The sequence below is a fragment of the Mobula hypostoma genome, chromosome 16 (assembly GCF_963921235.1).
Source record: "Mobula hypostoma chromosome 16, sMobHyp1.1, whole genome shotgun sequence".
Lineage (NCBI taxonomy): Eukaryota > Metazoa > Chordata > Chondrichthyes > Myliobatiformes > Myliobatidae > Mobula > Mobula hypostoma.
Genome location: NC_086112.1, coordinates 71,295,050 through 71,315,542, shown reverse-complemented (window position 1 = coordinate 71,315,542; position 20,493 = coordinate 71,295,050). Strand labels below are relative to the sequence as shown.

Sequence of the window (20,493 nt, the reverse complement as noted above, 5' to 3'; positions counted from 1 at the left end):
AATCTTGGTTAAGAAGATAGAAATTTGTGCATCTGTATTCTGGGTATGAGATGCCCACGTTTCTGAGGGAAATGGACAGTTAGGGAAATTGCTCATTGGCATTTGAAATTAAATATTTTGGAAAGATTGGAATATTCTGAAGTAAGTAGCTTTACTAACAAGACTGCATTCTTTTATCGAACATAAAAGATAATCTACCAACTAAATCAGGTGGATGTAGAGAGGACGTTTCCTATGGTGGGGATAGACAGAACTGGAGGGCACAGACTCAAAATTGAGGGGCGATCTTTTAGAACAAAGGTAAGAAGGATTTTATTTTAGCCAGAGAATGGTGAATCCGTGGAAAGCTCTGCCACAGTCTGCTGTGGAGGCCAAGTCCATGGGTATATTTAAGGCTGAAGTTGATCATTTCCTGATTGGTCAGGGCATTAAAGGATATGGTGGAAGGGCAGGTATATGGCATTGAGTGAGATCCGGGATCAACCACTTGGGCAGACTCGACGGGCTGAATGGACTAATTCTGCTCCATGTCTTATGGTCTTACCTTGATTGAGACTTCTGACAGTGACTTTGAGTTTGAGACTCCCTGGAAAATATTTTGTTTCAATCAGTGTTTTGTCATGTAAATTGCAAATGGAACAAGGTAAGGAGCTTCCGGGAGGGGCGGTGGGGGGGGGGGGGGGCTCTACTCAAATAGTGGATGACCTCCTGTTGACCTCCCCAAGCAAGCAAACCTATGAGCAGGACTTCCTCTTACCTTCACATAAACTAGCTAATACAGGTCATAAAGTATTAAAGGAGAAACTACAGATTGTACAACCAGAAGTTACTTATCTAGGACATACTGTATCCCAGAATGAAAGGTCATTGGTTAATAGTCAAAGCCCCCAGTGACTCAATGGTAAATGAAACATTTCCTAGGGATGACTGGGTACTACAGACAGTGGATATTAGATAATGCCACTATTGTTCGGCCTCTCCAGAATATACTTCTTCTCAATCAACCAGATCCATTATGCTGGACCCCAGAAGCTGAGGAGGCATTTGAACATACAAAAGAGTCAGTAATATCCACCCCAGCTTTGGGCCTCCCAGGCTATAGTAAGGAGCTCATAGAAACATAGAAAATTTTCATACTTTCATTCATCATAAAAATGAGTTAGTTCAGGTCGTTTTGACTCAGGACCACAGGGAAACAATTTTTTTCAGTTAGAGCTAACTAACCAGTCTTCTAGTCGTGGCAATTTCTTTCCTTGTTGTTTAGTAAATGTAGTCATTGACTCTTAGTCATCTTTCTTGTGTTCATGTCCCACATTCAGTGGAAACGTTATTGACTCGCTGCCATGCAACACCTTACTCCTATCAGGAAAACTAAGCATGAAACTGAGTTATGAATAAACCTGAATATTAGAATTACTGTGTTGTGCCACTCTTCTCCCGGTGGAGAAAGACGGCAATACACACTGCTGCGAGACTTGTAACACAAGGTGTAATAAATCCTGTGTGGACCTTACTGACATTCCTATTGTTAATGCCTTTCCGATACCATATGGGAAAACCATGTGAAGGATGTGCAATTACCCCTGCTGTGCAGGCAGCGGCTCTTCTTATGTTTACTTCAGCATAACAAGCGAGCTCTTTGCGCTTACTAGGGCTTGTATACTTGCTAAAGGACAGAATGCCAATGCTTATACTGACTTACACTCACTCACCATTTTGGTCCACTGCCCCATCGACCATGTCTTATGCTCTTACTTTGATTGATTGGTAAAGTGGGAAAAGCTGAGTTGTAAGCTTCATGTGGCTTCACCTCCGATGAACGCCCCAGGTAAATTGGTACTGTGGACTGCCCAATGTGTTCACAAGTTCACAAGAGGGGAACGATTGATCAAATAAGACATACCAAGTTTGTCTCTGGAGTATCTCAAGTTGCAAACCAAATCTGTTGGCAATGCCTGATATATGCCTTCCAGACTCTGGGAAAACTGGTAAACGTAACAGGGGCTCGAACCCCACATCAGATGGCCATTTTGTATGCTTACAGACGGACTTTATTGAATTGCCTGAGTGTGAGGGTATCAGTATGTATTAGTTATTACTGGTGTGTTCTCACAATGGGTTGGGGCATTTCCTTGTAAAGCATATGGTTCAGTTGCATGAGTAAAATGTTTGTTAAAGGAATTAATCCCACAAAATGCCCATGAAAGGAATTAATCCTGCGGAATGCTTGTTAAAGGAATTCATCCCGTGAAATGCTCATGAAAGGAATTAATCCCGTGAAATGTTCGTGAAAGGAATTAATCCCGTGAAATGCTTGCTAAAGGAATTCATCCTGTGAAATGTTTGTTAAAGGAATTAATCCCACGAAATGCTTGTTAAAGGAATTCATCCTGTGAAATGTTTGTTAAAGGACATAACCCCGTGAAATGCTTGTTAAAGGAAATATCCCCTCGATCTGGAATCCCTTGGAAACTATCTAGCGACAATGGTACCCATTTCACTGATAAGGTAATTAAAGAAGTTTGCAAAGCCTTATAGGTGGATCAACATGTAGCTACCATCCTCAGTCAACAGGCCAAGGGGAAAGGATGGACAGAACAACTAAAAATGAACTTAGCAAAATGTGTGAGGAAACTAGATGAAAGTTGTAACAGGTGCTGCTTTTGGTTCTGATGACTATTCAAGCCACTGCAAATAGAACCATTGGCTTGTCCAGACATTAAATCATAATGGGATGGACTTTGCTATTAGATGTGCCACTAGATGGATGTACATAACCTGCATGACACTATTCTGAACTACTATATTGGCCTAAAAAGGTAAAGGAAGCCCAGCGACGATATCGAGCCTGTAGACTACACTGTGGTGCGGACAGTTAAAAAAAAAGGAATTGTTTGGGACCTTGATTTGACGGACCATTTCAGGTACTACTGGTTACCAATACAGCTATCAAGGTAAGAGAAAAAAAGAAAAGCCTTTAGGAAGTACCTGGTGACGTAAAATAAAACCGCTGAGAATCCTAATGACAACGGTCAGATTATCTCTTGCCCTTTCTCTCACAGATGTAACTGCCACGAACACTTTCCTACGAATGACTTACGATTGTGCAAACAAGACCAATGTCTGAAGTTGCTGGGTTTGTAAGGCTGTCCTGGCACATGTAGAAATGGGTGTGTCCCTTTTACCCGTGCCCTTTAATGGAACAGAGATGAACTGTTATTTTAATTGGTCCAAGCCCTCTGTCCTGGACATGTTTGGTACAACGGTGATGGGAGTCAGAAACATAGACCCCCGCTCCCCTCATTAGTATAGCTACAATGTCACTGGGGGAAGATGGGGAGCTAAATGTAGAAACAACGAGTGTTTTAGAGGATGTACATACACCCCATATGACAATGCTAACCCCAGAGTGAAAGGTCTTGGTGTTGTCCCTGGGGATGGGAACACTTGCCTATGGAACTGGTAAAGCAGCTTAGCAGCTGATTAATGTGGCATCAGCACTGGAAAAGTTAGCAAATGAAACTGTAAATGCTCTCGATTGAATGCTATAAGCAATATCTAAATTGGTGGCAGTTCATATAGTAGCACTACAAAACCAAATCACTTTGGACTTTGTTTTTTCCGAGAAAGGAGGCACGTGTATCCTGATTCAACAAGAATGTTGCACTTACGTACTTGGTGGAAGCCTGCAAAAAGATTAAGAAAGTGGGACATCGGTTTCACAATTGTAACACTCCAGGAAGTGGATGGTGAGTGATTATCCTATATTAAGGTATTAACATTGGTGTCATAATCATAGTTATTGCTCTTTTGCGATTTTTGTGTTTTCTGACCCAACGCAGACTGGGAGATCGCTTTGCTGAACACCTACGCCCTGTCCGCCAGAGAAAGCAGGATCTCCCAGTGGCCACACATTTTAATTCCACGTCCCATTCCCATTCTGATATGTCTATCTACGGCCTCCTCTACTGTAAAGATGAAGCCACACTTAGGTTGGAGGAACAACACCTTATATTCCGACTGGGTAGCCTCCAACCTGATGGCATGAATATTGACTTCTCAAACTTCCGCTAATGCCCCACCTCCCCCTCGTACCCCATCCGTTATTTATTTATATACACACATTCTTTTTCTCTCTCTCCTTTTTCTCCCTCTGTCCCTCTCACTATACCCCTTGTCCATCCTCTGGGTTTTCCCCCCTTCCCCCTTTTCTTTCTCCCTGGGCCTCCTGTCCCATGATCCTCTCATATCCCTTTTGCCAATCAACTGTCCAGCTCTTGGCTTCATCCCTCCCCTTCCTGTCTTCTCCTATCATTTTGGATCTCCCCCTCCCCCTCCCACTTTTAAATCTCTTACTAGCTCTTCCTTCAGTTAGTCCTGACGAAGGGTCTCGGCCCGAAACGTCGACTGTACCTCTTCCTAGAGATGCTGCCTGGCCTGCTGTGTTCACCAGCAACTTTGATGTGTGTTGCTTGAATTTCCAGTAACTGCAGATTTCCTCATGTTTTCTTTTTCCCTTCTTTCTTTTTTCCAAAAAAAAAGCTTTAACATTTTGTTTTTTTTCTTATTACTATTGATATACTGTTTAGCTTGGTTGATAGTCTAACTCTTATTATACATATTGATATGTTGTCTTGATTATTTTGATGTATTTTTCTTTGTTGTTGATTTTCAATAATAATTAATAAAAAAAGATTTAAAATGAGAAAAACAGGACACAGCTGTCATGGGGAAAGATGTCTCAAAAGAAAAATGCACTGATTAAAGAACAAATGCGGCGCTGGAGGTTCACCATCTGCGTGAGATAGGACTTTCGAGAGACTGAGATTTTTTACCGTGCCCATGGTCTGTTCTTATCAAATTACGGTATTGCTTTGCACTGTTGTAACTATATGTTATAATTATGCGGTTTTTGGCAGTTTTTCAGTCGGTTTGTCATGTGTTTCTGTGGTATCATTTTGGAAAAACATTGTATCATTTCTTAATGCATGCATTACTAAATGACAATAAAAGTGGACTGTGTGTCCTCATAACCTAATCTAATGCCAGGAACCAGAGATGGATCCAGGAACGTAATGCGATGAAACAACCTCAAGGACATTAAGTTCCTGAATTACTGAACTTTGAAGTATTAAAGTGATTTGTTCTGTGTTGTAAGATTGAAGCTACTTTCTAACGATTTAACGTATGGAAGTAGATATTCTGCTGCAAGTAATAAACGCACTTTCTGAATTTGTTGTCGTTTGTCACTGTATATTAGAAGGCTTAACTGAACAGTGCATGACATCTGCTACTGACACAGAGCAAGTATGGGAAAAATTATTCCCACTGGCAGAAGGTTCAATAACCAGACGGCATCAATTAGCAAAAGAAACAAAGTGATTCGTTAGTCCTGACGAAGGGTCCCAGCCTGAAACGCCGACTGTACCTCTTCCTAAAGATGCTGCCTGACCTGCTGCGCTCACCAGCATTTTTTGTGTGTGTTGCTTGAATTTCCAGTATCTGCAGATTTCCTTGTGAAAGTGAAAAAAATCTGTTTTGTCCAGCAGATTGTTTATTCTGAAATGTATTGCTGGGGATGGAAGAGGGGACCAATTCAATCATCGCCAATTTGTTTAAAAGGAAACTGCACAAACACTTAAAAGGGAAAAATGCGAAGGGCTATGCAGAAGGAGAAGGAGGAGTGAATTTCTCATACATAGACTGGTACAGCTCGATGAATTAAGTAATTTCCTTCTGAGCTAGGCCTTTCTGTGACTCCATTACAAATTGAAGTTGTTGTTCACTAATGCAAAATGCCAATGAAAGTGATTATTTTTTGTAGATATTACCTGTGTGATATTCTGAATGAAGACTTCCTTTGGCTCTTCTCCACTTGGGTCAGATACCTCAAAATGATCCCCAAAGTCACAGAACACTCGGCTGAACACTCCATATACATCACCACTAATGAACTGGAAACAGAGATACACAATTAGCAACCACATCTTTCACCACGTATCTTTAGAGTGTGCAGCAGTACGCAGAGCTCAAAAGGAAATGTTTCCTTCAAAGTGTGACCAATATCTTTATTAAATGTTGATTCTAAAGTTTTTTCTAAGTTATTAGCAAATAGACTAGAAAAAGTACTTCCTTCTATTATTTCGGAAGACCAAACGGGTTTTATTAAAGGTCGTTACTCTTTTTATAATATTCGTACATTGTTAAATATCGTTTATACTCCCTCACAAAATGTTCCTGAGTGTGTTATTTCTTTAGATGCCGAGAAAGCTTTTGATAGAGTAGAATGGCCTTATTTATTTAAGGTGCTTGAAATGTTTAATTTTAGCTTGAAATTTATATCCTGGATTAAACTGTTATATCACTCCCCTGTAGCCTCGGTTCGTACTAACTCTTTAAACTCACCTTTTTTCCCTCTCTTTCGTGGTACTCGACAAGGCTGTCCTCTTAGTCCCCTATTATTTGATATTGCATTAGAACCTCTTGCAATTGCTATTCGAGAATCTTCAAATATTACTGGGATAACTCGGGGATTAAAGTCCCATAAATTATCACTCAATGCTGATGATTTACTTTTATATATTTCTAATCCTGAGAGATCTATTCCTGCTGTTTTAGAGTTATTAGCACAATTTGGTCTTTTCTCAGGTTATAAATTAAATCTTAGTAAGAGTGAACTTTTTCCGATTAATAAACATCTTCCCTTATATTATAAATTTCCATTTAAATTGATTAATAATTACCTTTCATATCTTGGGATTAAAATTACTTGTAAACATAAAGATTTATTTAAGACTAACTTTTTACCATTAATAGACCATATTACTCAACTTTCATCTAAATGGTTTCCCTTATATTTAACTTTGATTGGTCGTATTAACAATTATCTAATAAATATAACTTATCAAGAATACATTTTTTTAGATATTTACAAGTTAGAAATTTCCTAAGTACTATACTTTCTTCCTTTCCAATGCTTCCTCCTATATATATTTTAGATTCGATAATTAACCTTAATCCATGTCAGAAAGGTGCATCGGCTATGATTTATAATATTATTATGAAACTTAGGAAAGCTCCATTTGATAAGATTAGGGTAGATTGGGAACAGGAATTGGGGCTTACCATTTCTGTGGATGATTGGGGGCAGATTTTACAATTAGTTAATACTTCCTCTATTTGTGCTAAACATTCCCTAATTCAATTTAAAGTGGTTCATAGAGCACATATGTCCAAAGATAAGTTAGCGCGTTTTTACACGCATATTAATCCTTTCTGTGATAGATGTTCGGGGCAGATAGCCTCTTTAACTCATATGTTTTGGTCTTGCCCTACTTTGGAAACTTTTTGGAGAGATATTTTCAATATTATTTCTAAGGTATTAAATATAGATATCTCTCCTCACCCTATTACTGCTATCTTTGGACTACCTAAAATTTCTAGTAATCTTTCCCCTTCAGCCCGTAGAATGATTGCATTTCTTACTTTGATGGCGAAAAGATGTATTTTACAACATTGGAAAGAGCTTAATGCTCCAACTACCTTTTTTTGGTTTTCTCAGACGATTTTATGTTTGAATCTGGAGAAAATTAGAAGTAACCTTTATGATTCTTCATTTAAATTTGAACAGATTTGGGAACCTTTTATTCGATATTTTCATTTAATGTAATATTTACCCTTCTTGTTTTTTTTTCCACTGTTTTAATGGAGGTCGGGATTGAGGACGTGATTTTAAGTTTAACTCTGTTTGGTTTCAAGTTAGCCCATTGCTTTGCTTTGCTTTTAGTTAGTTGCACGGTGGGGTTTTTTTTGGGGGTTTTTTTTTTCTTTTTTTCCATTGATATATATAAAATTTAGTATACTATTATGTTATCTTGGTTTCTTATGCTTAAATTACATTGTTTGTAGTATTTTCTTTTTGGTATTGTTATCTTTTGGAATTTTATTATACTTTAACATTGTATTAATGTTTATATGGCTTACCTTTTTTGTATACTTACTCAATAAAAAGATTTAAAAAGAAACAAAGTGTGACCTAGTGATACAGCTATTGTTCTACATTGGCTGTTTAAATAAATCAAGGATTTCTCAATGTCAAAAAGAATTTATATTTTGAGATAACACTATGCAAAAACAAGAATTTTCAGCCAAAGAATTAAAAGAGACATAAGAAGGGGGTTACAAGGATGCACATCATAAAGACATTTATAAATAGTTCCCAGAACATGAACAATTCGAGTAAAACAACATTTATATTTGTAAGACTAATTTGAAACTGCTAGAATCTTTTTGAAATAAAATTTCTTCAACATAGCTTTATTTTTGATATATTTTGTTATATAAGATCATGTTGTTATTTTTGACAAACTGGTTGCACAAAATGCAATTTTAATTTGTACTATTTTAGAGGCCATGGCTACATTATCAATCTAGAAGTAGAACAAGATAACTTTTTCACAGACTGCTCATTAATGCTTCACATTCTAACTCGTAGGACTGCATTTTACAGTGTTCACAATATGTCTGAAGCTCAACAACGTGTTCAAGGACATATGGTGTATGTACTACAATGCCTTGAAAGAAGCAATAAAGCACTAACCAGGCAGCTGGAATAACCTGCTCGGTGCAGATTTGCTATTTACTCACTGTAACCTAATACTATCCTTAGAATGTTCAGAGCAAAAACTCAGCACAGAAAAGTAAATATCAGAGATTCTGCTGGTTTTATTAACCAGTAAAAGGTTTTTCAATTCAATTGTTACATTCATCTCACTAGATTCCTCCCAAATGCATTTTTATGCCATAACAATTTAATGAGAGCAGTAATTGTGTACCATTTCTTTCCCTCCGATCGTGCACACATTATCAAATATATGGCAGTCATAAGACTGCAAGATTATTGTTTTGCTGTAATCAATTAAATGTTCATGGTTCATTCTCTGTATCTTACTCGTAAAGCATACCTTGATGGGTGGGTGCTGGGAGCGGCAGAAGCTGTTAATCTTCTTTTGAAGTGAAAGTCCAGTCTCTGTCAATATCACACACTATAGATGATAAAGAAAGTTCCAGTTACATGAATTGCTACAAGGCTATTGCAACCTATTGAATATTGAAAGGTCTGGATCAAGTGGATGTGGAGAGGATGTTTCTATAGTGGGAGTCTGGGACCAAAGGGCACAGCCTCAGAATTGAGGGACATCCATTTAGAACAGAGAGTAGGAAAATTTTCTTCAGCCAGAGGGTGGTAAATCTGTGGAATACATTACCACAGATGACTGTGCAGGTCAAGTCACTGGGTGTATTTAAAGTGGAGGTTGATAGGTTCTTAATAAATCAGGGCATCAAAAGTTATGGGGAGAAGGCAGGAAAATGATGTTGAGAGAGATAATAAATCAGCCACGATGAAATGATGGAGCAGATTCCATGGGCCGAGAGACCTAATTTTGCTCCTATGTGTATGGTGTCACATTAAGGGTCAGATTGTGATAAAGCACAGAAACAGTCCCTTTGACCTCTCATCACCATTCAGAAATTCAAGTATACACTAAGCTAATTCCATTACCACACATGTTCTGGGGCCAATAGTCATAGTCATACTTTATTGATCCCAGGGGGAAATTGGTTTTCATTACAGTTGCACCATAAATAATAAATAGTAATAGAACCATAAATAGTTAAGTAGTAATATGTAATTTATGCTAGTAAATTATGAAATAAGTCCAGGACCAGCCTATCGGCAGAGGGTGTCTGATCCTCCAAGGGAAGAGTTGTAAAGTTTGATGGCCACCGGCAGGATTGACTTCCTATGACGCTCTGTGCTGCATCTTGGAGGAATGTTATCCAAGTAGTTCAAATGCTCACAATATTTTTTTAAATGTTGCAAGAATAGCCACATGCAGCATCTTCACAGGCAAGACATTTCAGATTCCAGCCACTCCTGGGTGAACTCCAGCGTTTGTGTGTGTTACTCAGGAGTTCCAACACCTGCAGAATCTTGTGTTTATAACTGTGGAAATAATTTTTATCTGGTCCTCCCTAATCCTCTTAATCCTTAACTTAAACCTGCACCTATATATTAAACTTGTATTAGTCAAATCTTCGCACCACCAATTGTATCTATGAACCCCAATTTTCAGGTTTCCCTAGGTTTCTTCACTCCAAGGAAAACAAATGCAGCCTTACAAGTCTTTCTTAAGACTGAAATATCCTATCCCAGGCATCATCCTAGTAAATCACCTCTGCATCTTCTCCAGTGCAATCACATCTTTCCTACAGCCAGAATTGCTCACAATACCACAGATGTGGGCTATATTCCCAGTTCCTGAAAACCAGTATCATTCCCTTATCTCCACAAACACGAGGCGATCTGCAGATGCTGGAAATTCAAGCAACACACATCAAAGTTACTCATACCCTTATCTGCCTGTGCTGCCGTGTTTAGAGATTTATGGACTTGTATGCCCTCTAGAGCCTTACGATTCATGGTGTATATTCTGAACCTTATCAGACCTACCAAAATGCACCACCACACAATTATTAGAGTTGAATTCAATCTGCGATTGCACTACCCAATCTAATTAATACCGTTTTGTAACTCAAGATTTCTGGTACTTCAAAACACTATTAACAATGCCACAAATTTGTATGCCATCTGCAAAGTTATGAATTATAGTGCCTACATAGTCACAGTCCTACAGAGTACAAAATCAAGCAGTTTGGTCCAACTCATCCATGCTGACCGTGGTATCCTAAAAAGTCCCTCCAGGTGAGACAGCACTTCAAATGCAAATCCATCAGTGTCATATCAAAGTTCAAAGTTTAAAATAAATTTATCAAGGTACATATATTGTATGTCATCAAATACTTCCCTGAGATTTACTTTCTTGGGGGCATTCACAGTTAATAAAAATGAAAAAACACACTTAACAAAGACAAACAACCAATGTTCAAAAGACAACAAACTGTACAAATACAGTGAAAAATAAATAAGCAATAAATGTCAAGAACATGAGTTGTAGAGCCCTTGAAAATGAGTCCATAGGTTGCAGAATCAGTTGGGCGAGTAAAGTTATCCCCTCTGCTCAAGAACCTGATGGCTGACAGGAAATAACTGCTCATTAAACTGGTGGTGTGAGATCTGAAGCTCCTGTATCTCCTTCCTGATGGCAGCAGTGAGAAGAAAGCATGGCCTGTATAGAGGGGGTCCTTGATACTGGATGCTGTTTTTCTGCGACCATGCTCTTTGTAGATGTTGTCAATAGTGGGCAGAGCTTTACCCATACTGGGCTGAATCCAATGCTTTTTATAGACTTTTCTGTTCAAGGGCATTATTGTTTATATACCAGGCCGTGATGCAAACAGTCAGATCCTTGCATCCGGTGCTCCAAGTGCGGCCTCCTCTACATTGGTAAGACCTGATGCAGAGTGGGTGACCATTTGGTTGAGCACCTCCACCGCAAGAACTAGGACTGCTTGATGGCCAAACATTTTAATGATGATGGCACTGGTGAGTCACCATGGTGCTTTGCAGGCGGCAAACAAAACTATTAAATATTCCACTAAATACATTTTATCAGGACTATAATGACTGCAATCTGCAGCCTGTAATTTCCCATTGGAAGGAGTGCACTTGAAAGTATGACTTCGTGTGTTTGTGGTATCCTGAAATTTCCTGTGAGCTGGACTCTTGAGAATGCCAATATGGCCACAATGGCCATTGCGCAAGCGCACTTGGAGCTGGAGCTGGACCCGAGCTCAAGAGCAGATAACGAACTGACATTTGGCCAATTTAAGGGGCAAGCCAGAAGAAAAAGTTTACGTTGTTGAGGCTAAGGGTGAAGGACAAACTAGTGTTCAGCTCACTACTCAAGGAGGCTTTCCTCATCTCAGCACTTAACTGATTCTGCAGCTCAAACACGAGGAAATCTGCAGATGCTGGAAATTCAAGCAACACACGCAAAAAATGCTGGTGAACACAGCAGGCCAGACAGCTTAAACTGACACCCTCTAATTTTAGGCTACCTGACCCAGGCAGCACTGAAAGAAGAGACAGTAAGAGATTTGAGGCCACTTCCAAATCTCTTACTATCCCTTCTTTCAGTTAGTCCTGACAAAGGGTCTCAGCCCGAAATGTCAACTGTACCTCTTCCTATAGGTGCTGCCTGGCCTGCAGCGTTCACCAACATTTTTTGTGTGTGTTGCTTGATCCTGCAGCTATTGGCACTCGCCTCAGCTCTGAAGCCTACAGCCATCAGCTGAAGTGCTGGATGGGCTCAATGGCTGTCGACTTACTTTCATGGACTCTGCAGTTCATGTTCTGTTCACTGTTTGATTGATTTTGCTTTTTAATAAAATTGTATGCATGATTTGTTGTCTTATTCACACAACTGACGTAAGACTTTCTTGTGGTGTGGGGCTTTTCATTAATTCTATTGTGTTTCTTTGTTTTGAGCCTGCCTGCAAGAAGATGAATCTCAAAGTTCTATATGCAATACATCAAACCATATGACACAGGTGCAGAATTTGGCCATTCAGCCCATCAAGCTGGCTCTATCATTTGACCATGGCTAATCTATTTTGTTCCCAAACCCATTCTCCTGCCTTCTCCCCTTAACCTTTCACACACTGATGTAGCAAGAATCTACCAACCTCAGACATGATTGAATGGCAAAGCAGATTCAATGGGCCAAATCGCCTAATTCTGCTCCTATGTCTAATAGTCTTAAATACACCCAATGACCTGGCCTCCACAGCAGCCTATGGTAATAAATTCCACAGATTCACCACACTCTGGCTAAAGAAATTTTTTATCATCTCCATTCAAATTGGATGTTTCTCTATTGTGGTCCAAGACTCCTGCACTACAGGAGTCATCCTCCACACACCACTCTATCTAGCCCTTTCAACACCAAGTCCTGAAGAAGGGTCTCGGCCCAAAATGTTGACTGCGTCCTCATTTCTATGACTGCAGTCTGACCTGATGAGTTCCTCCAGCATTTTGTGTATGTTCTTTTCAATATTTAATAGGTTACAATGAGATCTCCCTCATTCTTCTAAATTCTAGCAAGTACAGGCTCAGAGCCTTCAAGCACTCCTCATTCTTGGAATGAGCCTTTCATTCCTGGAATGTCCTTTCAACTTTCACCAATGTCAGTACATCTTTTCATAGATAAGGGGCCCAAACTACACACAATACTCCAAGTGAGGCCTCACCAGTGCCTTATAAAGCCTCAGCATACTTCTTTGTTATTATATTCTAGTCCTCTCAAAATGAATGCTAACATTGCATTTGCTTTCCTCACAACCAGCAAGTTAACCTTTAGGGAACCCTGCATGAGGGCTCCCAAGTCCTTCATCTATCTTTATATCATCCACAAACTTGGCCACAAAGCCATCAATTCCAACATCCAAGTTACTGACACACAATGTAAAAAGAACTGGTCCTTGCACTAACCCTTGAGGAATACCACTAGTCACAGGCGGCCAATTAGAAAAGGCTCCCTTTATTCCCAATTTTTGGCTCCTACTAATCAACCAATGCTCTATCCATGTTAGTATCTTCCCCGTCATGAGTTCCTATCAGAATCAGAATCAGGTTTATGGGTACCGGCATATGTCGTGAAACTTGTTTGGCAGCCTCATGTGCAACAACTTGTCAAAGTCACTCTGAAAATCCAAGTACACAACATCCACCAATTTTCCTTAGTCTATTCTGCTTGTTCTTTCCTCAAAGAATTCCAACAGATTTGTCAGGCAACATTTTCCTTTCAGGAAACCATGCTGACATTGATCTATTTTATCATGTACCTCCAAGTAACCTAATCCTTAAAAATCGACTCCAACTTCTCCCCAACTATTGAGGTCAGGCTGACTGGCTTATAATTTATAGGAAGAGGTACAGTCGATGTTTCGGGCTGGAATCCTTCGTCCTGACGAAGGGTCCCGGCCCGAAACGTCGACTGTACCTCTTCCTATAGGTGCTGCCTGGCCTGCTGTATTCACCAGCATTTTTTGTGTGTGTTGCTTCAATTTCCAGCATCTGCAGATTTCCCCGTGTCTGACTTATAATTTCCTTCCTTCTGCCTTTTTCCCTTCTTGAAGAGTGGGGTGGCATTTGCAATTTTCTTGTCCTCCAGAAACTTGCCAGAATTTAATATTTCTTGAAAGATCATTATTAATGCCTCCACAATCTCTTCAGCTACTTCTTTCACAGTGCTAGCATCTATTCCATCTGGTCCAGGTGACTTAGTTACTTTCCAGCTTACCAAGCACCTTCTCCCTAGTAATAGCGACTGCACTCACTTTTGCCTTCACCAATCCAGCATCACTTTCCAGCTGTCTGATATGTATCCTCACCTTTCTTTTACTCTTTTTATATCTTTAAAAAAAAACCTTTGGTATCCTCTTTGATAGTATTAGCTAGCTTACCATTGTATTTAATTTTTTCACTCCTTATGGCTTTTTAGTTGCCTTCTGTTGGTTTTTAAAAGCTTCCCTATCCTTAACTTCACACTAATTTTTACTCAATTATATGCCCTTTCTTTTGTTTTTATGTTGGCTTTGACTTCCCTTGTTGGCTACAGTAATGTCATCCCACTGTTTTAGGATACGGCCTCTTCTTTGGGATGTATCTATACTGTGCCTTTTGAGTTACTCGCAGAAACTCCAGCCATTGCTGCTCTGACATCATCCCTACTAGTGTCCCCTTCCAATTAACTTTGGCCATTCTCTCAGGTCTCTGTAATTCCCTTTACTCAACTGTATTACTGATAAATTTGACTTTAGCTTCTCCCTCCCAAATTGAAGGGTGAAGACATTCATATTATGATCACTGGCTCCTAAGGGCTCCTTTACCTTAAGTTCTCTATTCAAATCCAGTTCATTGCACAACACCCAATCCAGAATAGCTGCTCCCCTAGTGGGCTCAACCACAAGCTGCTCTAAAAAGCCATCTCATAGGAATTCTGAAAATTCTCTCTCTTCAGATCCAAAATCAACACCAACCTGATTTTAAGAACCATAGAAACAGCAGCACAGAAACAGGCCTTTTGGCCCTTCTTGGCTGTGCCGAACCATTTTCTGCCTAGTCCCACTGACCTGCACACGGATCATATCCCTCCATACACCTCCCATCCATGTATCTGTCCAATTTATTCTTAAATGTTAAAAAAGAACCCGCATTTACCACCTCATCCGGCAGCTCCTTCCATACTCCCACCACTCTCTGTGTGAAGCCCCCCCTAATGTTCCCTTTAAACTTTTCCCCCCTCACCCTTAACCCATGTCCTCTGGTTTTTTTCTCCCCTTGCCTCAGTGGAAAAAGCCTGCTTGTATTCACTCTATCTATACCCATCATAATTTTATATACCTCTATCAAATCTCCCCTCATTCTTCTATGCTCCAGGGAATAAAGTCCTAACCTATTCAACCTTTCTCTGTAACTGAGTGTCTCAAGTCCCGGTAACATCCTTGTAAACCTTCTCTGCACTCTTTCAACCTTATTTAAATCCTTCCTGTAATTTGGTGACCAAAACTGAACACAATACTCCAGATTCGGCCTCACCAATGCCTTATACAACCTCATCATAACATTCCAGCTCTTATACTCACTAATAAAAGCCAATGTACCAAAAGCTCTCTTTACGACCCTATCTACCTGTGACGCCACTTTTAGGGAATTTTGTATCTGCATTCCCAGATCCCTCTGTTCCACTGCACTCCTCAGTGCCTTACCATTAACCCTGTATGTTCTACCTTGGTTTGTCCAACCTGATTTTCCTAATCTAGTTGCATATTGAAATTCTCCCATGCCAATCATAACCTTTTGACATCCATTTTCTATCCCCCATTATAATTTGTAGCCCACTGGCTAGTGTTTGGAGGCCTATAAATAACTCCCATCAGGGATTTTTTTTTACTCTTGCACTTCCTAATCTCTACCCGCAACGATTCTACATCGTCCAAGTCTATGTCACCTTTTTCTAAGGATTTGATTTCATTTTATACCAACAAACCCATGCCACCCCCCCCACCTACCTGCCAGTCCTTTCAATAGCATATCTATCCTTGGATGTTAATCTCTAAACTGCAATCTTTCAGCCATAAAACCACCTACTTTGATAATAAATGTACTTTGAACTATAATATCACTGGCTTTTCTCACACTCCACAATGGATTACAGCAGCAACCGTTGACATCCCGTGTTTGTATTCTCCAACTTCACAGCATTAACATTGATTTTTTTTTAAGCTTACAGTAAACACTGCCCTCTACAGTGGATCCCCCACCATGGTTTTCCCTTATCTCTTTATCCCTTCTCTTTGCCCTCCTCCTACCCTTATTACTTGTTCATCAACTTCACCTTCCTCCCTCTGGTTCTGCAACACGTTTGATTGTCTACTCTCTCCTATCAGAGTACTTCTTCTTCAGCCTTTTGCCTTCCCCACCTATCACCTACCAGCCTCTCACATTAATCCTTCCCCCCACCTCCCTTTCCTTTCTAATCTCGATTCACTTTTTCATTCTGCCTTTTGCCTCCTTCCTTTCCAGTCCTGATAAAGTGTCTCAGCTCATTCTCCTCCACAGATGCTACCTGTTCCTCCAGTACTTTGTGTGTTCTGACCCATTTGCCTATTTTTGGCACACACCTCTAAAAACTTTTCCCATCCACATACCTATTTAAATGTCTTAAAACAACTTAGCAGTTCTCACCTCTACCATTTCCTGAAGTAATTGTTTCATATACCCATCACTCTCAGTATCAAAAAATTTGTTCTTCAGGTCTCTTCACATCTTTCACCTCTCAGCTTAAACTGATACCCTCTAATTTTAGGCTCCCGACCCTGGGAAAAAGACTGACAATCCACTTCTGCTCTACATGATTTTATGATCCTCCATGAAATCACTCCTCATTCCTCCTTTGATCCAGGGAAAATACCTTATGTCTCCAAGTTCTCTTCATTATTGAATTCTGGCAATACCTTTGCAAATCCTTTTTTACTTGCTCACTAGTTTAATCATATCCTCTTACGGCATGGCAACCTGAACCGCAGACAATATTGACAATGCTCAAAGTGGATGTGCTCAATTGTGGGAGGGTTTTACCCATGACGGACTGGTCTGCATCCACTACCTTTTGTAGGATTTCCCATTCAAGGGCACTGGTGTTTCCAAAGCAACCAATCAATATACCCTCCATGACACATCTATAGAAGTTTGTAAACGTTTAGGATGTCATGCTGAATCTTTGCAAACTCATATGAAAGTAGAGATGCTGTTGTGCTTTCTTCATGAAACCACCTTGGCTGTGTAAGTCTAGGGAAGACAACCTCCAGCCCCACCAAACCCGTGAGCGGAGGCTTGCTTGATCCCACCCCAAACCTCGTTTTGTGTGGATGCTGTCTCATTTGCTACCCTGTTACAAATTAATGCCACAAAATAACATATGACTAAAGGAATTATATTTATGATTCTTAACTGAATGGGTAGTAAAGAATAACAAACCGAAAACAGCCCACTCTAATTAAACAGTCAAATGTGCACAAGTTGGAGCTCATCTTGAACTTCTCTGTCACTCATGCGCTGGGGCCTCGGTCAACATGAAAGCACACAACAACTTCCGAACGTTGCTTGCAATCTCCTTCTCGAACAAACAGGTCTCCCACCGGAACGTATGCTGCAACTGGTTCCACCCACCACTTTTTCTCTTCATTTCCTCTCGAACAAAAGCCCCAAGCACAACTTTATTGTATCTTTACCAAGAACACCTCCCGTTAATTGGATGGCACACATTCCACATCATCCATGACCTTCAACAATAACCCAAAAAGGGTGAAAGCAGAAAAGCAGATAGACAATAGACAATAGGTGCAGGAGTAGCCCATTCGGCCCTTCGAGCCAGCACCGCCGTTGACTGTGATCATGGCTGATCATCCACAATCAGTATCCAGTTCCTGCCTTATCCCCATAACCTTTGATTCCGCTATCTTTAAGAGCTCTATCCATCTCTTTTTTGAAAGCATCCAGAAACTGGGCCGTCACAGCCTTCTGGGGCAGAGCACTCCATATATCCACCACTCTCTGGGTGAAAAAATTTTTCCTCAACTCCGTTTTAAATGGCCTATCCCTAATTCTTAAACTGTGGCCTCTGGTTCTGGACTCACACATCAGCAGGAACATGCTTCCTGCCTGCAGCGTGTCCAATCCCTTAATAATCTTATGTGTTTCAATAAGATCCCCTCTCAGCATTCTAAATTCCACAGTATACAAGCCCAGTCGCTCCAAACTTTTGACATATGACAGTCCCGCCATCCCGGGAATTAACCTTGTGAACCTACGCTGCACTCCCTCAATAGCAAGAACATCCTTCCTCAAATTTGGAGACCAAAACTGCACACAGTACTCCAGGTGTGGTCTCACCAGGGCCCTGTACAGCTGCAGAAGGGCCTCTTTGCTCCTATACTCAATTCCCCTTGTTATGAAGGCCAGCATGCCATTAGCTTTCTTCACTGCCTGCTGTACTTGCATGCTTGCTTTCAGTGACTGATGTACAAGAACACCTAGATCTCGTTGTGCTTCCACTTTTCCTAACTTGACTCCATTTAGATAATAATCTGCCTTCCCGTTCTTACCACCAAAGTGGATAATCTCATATTTATCCACATTAAACTGCATCTGCCATGCATCTGCCCACTCACCCAGCCTGGCCAAGTCACCCCGCATTCTCATAACATCTTCCTCACATTTCACACTGCCACCCAGCTTTGTGTCATCGGCAAATTTGCTAATGTTACTTTTAATGAGCTATGAGCGTGCATCATTACTTAGAGCTATGATGTGGTGGCCATTACAGAGACTTGGATGGCTCAGGAACAGGAATGGTAACTTCAAGTGCCGGGTTTTAGATGTTTCAGAAAGGACAGGAAGAGAGGTAAAAGAGGTGGGGGCGTGGCACTGTTGATCAGAGATAGTGTCACAGCTGCAGAAAAGGTGGACGTCATGGACGGATTGGCTACGGAGTCTCTGTGGGTGGAGGTTAGCAACAGGAAGGGGTCAATAACTTTACTGGGTGTTTTTTATAGGCCGCCCAATAATAACAGGGATATCGAGGCGCAGATAGGGAAACAGATCCTGGAAAGGTGTAATAATGACAGAGTTGTCGTGATGGGAGATTTTAATTTCCCAAATATCGATTGGCATCTCCCCAGAGCAAGGGGTTTAGATGGGGTGGAGTTTGTTAGGTGTGTTCGGGAATGTTTCTTGACACAATATGTAGATAAGCCTACAAGATTACACTTGATTTGGTATTGGGAAATGAACCTGGTCAGGTGTCAGATCTCTCAGTGGAAGAGCATTTTGGAGATAATGATCATAATTCTATCTCCTTTACAATAACATTGGAGATAGACAGGAACAGACAAGTTAGAAAAGCGTTTAATTGGAGTAAGGGGAATTATGAGGCTATCAGGCAGGAAATTGGAAGCTTAAATTGGGAACAGATGTTCTCAGGGAAAAGTATGGAAGAAATGTGGCAAATGCTCAGGGTGCTTGAGGAGTATAAGAAGTGCAAGAAAATACTTTTTAAGAAAGAAATCAGGAGGGCTAAAAGAAGACATGAGGTTGCCTTGGCAGTCAAAGTGAAGGATAATCCAAAGAGCTTTTACAGGTATATTAAGAGCAAAAGGATTGTAAGGGATAAAATTGGTCCTCTTGAAGATCAGAGTGGTCGGCTATGTGTGGAACCAAAGAAAATGGGGGAGATCTTAAATAGGTTTTTTGCGTCTGCGTTTACTGAGGAAACTGGCATGAAGTCTATGGAATTAAGGGAAAGAAGTAGTGAGATCATGGAAACTGTACAGATTGAAAAGGAGGAGGTTCTTGCTGTCTTGAGGAAAATTAAAGTGGATAAATCCCCGGGACCTGACAGGGTGTTCCCTCGGACCTTGAAGGAGACTAGGGTTGAAATTGCAGGGGCCCTGGCTGAAATATTTAAAATGTCGCTGTCTACAGGTGAGGTGCCGGAGGATTGGAGAGTGGCTCATGTTGTTCCGTTGTTTCAAAAAGGATCGAAAAGCAATCCGGGAAATTATAGGCCAGTAAGTTTAACGTCGGTAGTAAGTAAGTTATTGGAGGGAGTACTAAGAGACAGAATCTACAAGCATTTGGATAGACTGGGACTTATTAGGGAGAGTCAACATGGCTTTTGCGTGGTAGGTCATGTTTGACCAATCTATTGGAGTTTTTCGAGGAGGTTACCAGGAAAGTGGATGAAGGGAAGGCAGTGGATATTGTCTACATGGACTTCAGTAAGGCCTTTGACAAGGTCCCGCATGGGAGGTTAGTTAGGAAAATTCAGTTGCTAGGTATACATGGAGAGGTGGTAAATTGGATTAGACATTGGCTCGATGGAAGAAGCCAGAGAGTGGTGGCAGAGAATTGCTTCTCTGAGTGGAGGCCTGTGACTAGTGGTGTGCCACAGGGATCAGTGCTGGGTC

At 40.6% G+C, this 20,493-nt stretch overlaps 1 protein-coding gene across 3 annotated transcripts in view; it reads right to left on the bottom strand.

Moving 5' to 3' along the window:
* Positions 1 to 20,493, bottom strand: part of uba6 (ubiquitin like modifier activating enzyme 6) — a 455,635-nt gene that overhangs the window by 292,057 nt on the left and 143,085 nt on the right. For all 3 annotated transcript variants that reach the window (XM_063069103.1, XM_063069102.1, XM_063069104.1), the window contains 2 exons: positions 8,964 to 9,044; positions 5,832 to 5,954 (listed from right to left, as the gene is read on the bottom strand). In XM_063069103.1, the coding sequence (XP_062925173.1) occupies positions 5,832 to 5,954; positions 8,964 to 9,044 (204 nt within the window). The remainder of the gene's footprint in view (positions 1 to 5,831; positions 5,955 to 8,963; positions 9,045 to 20,493) is intronic.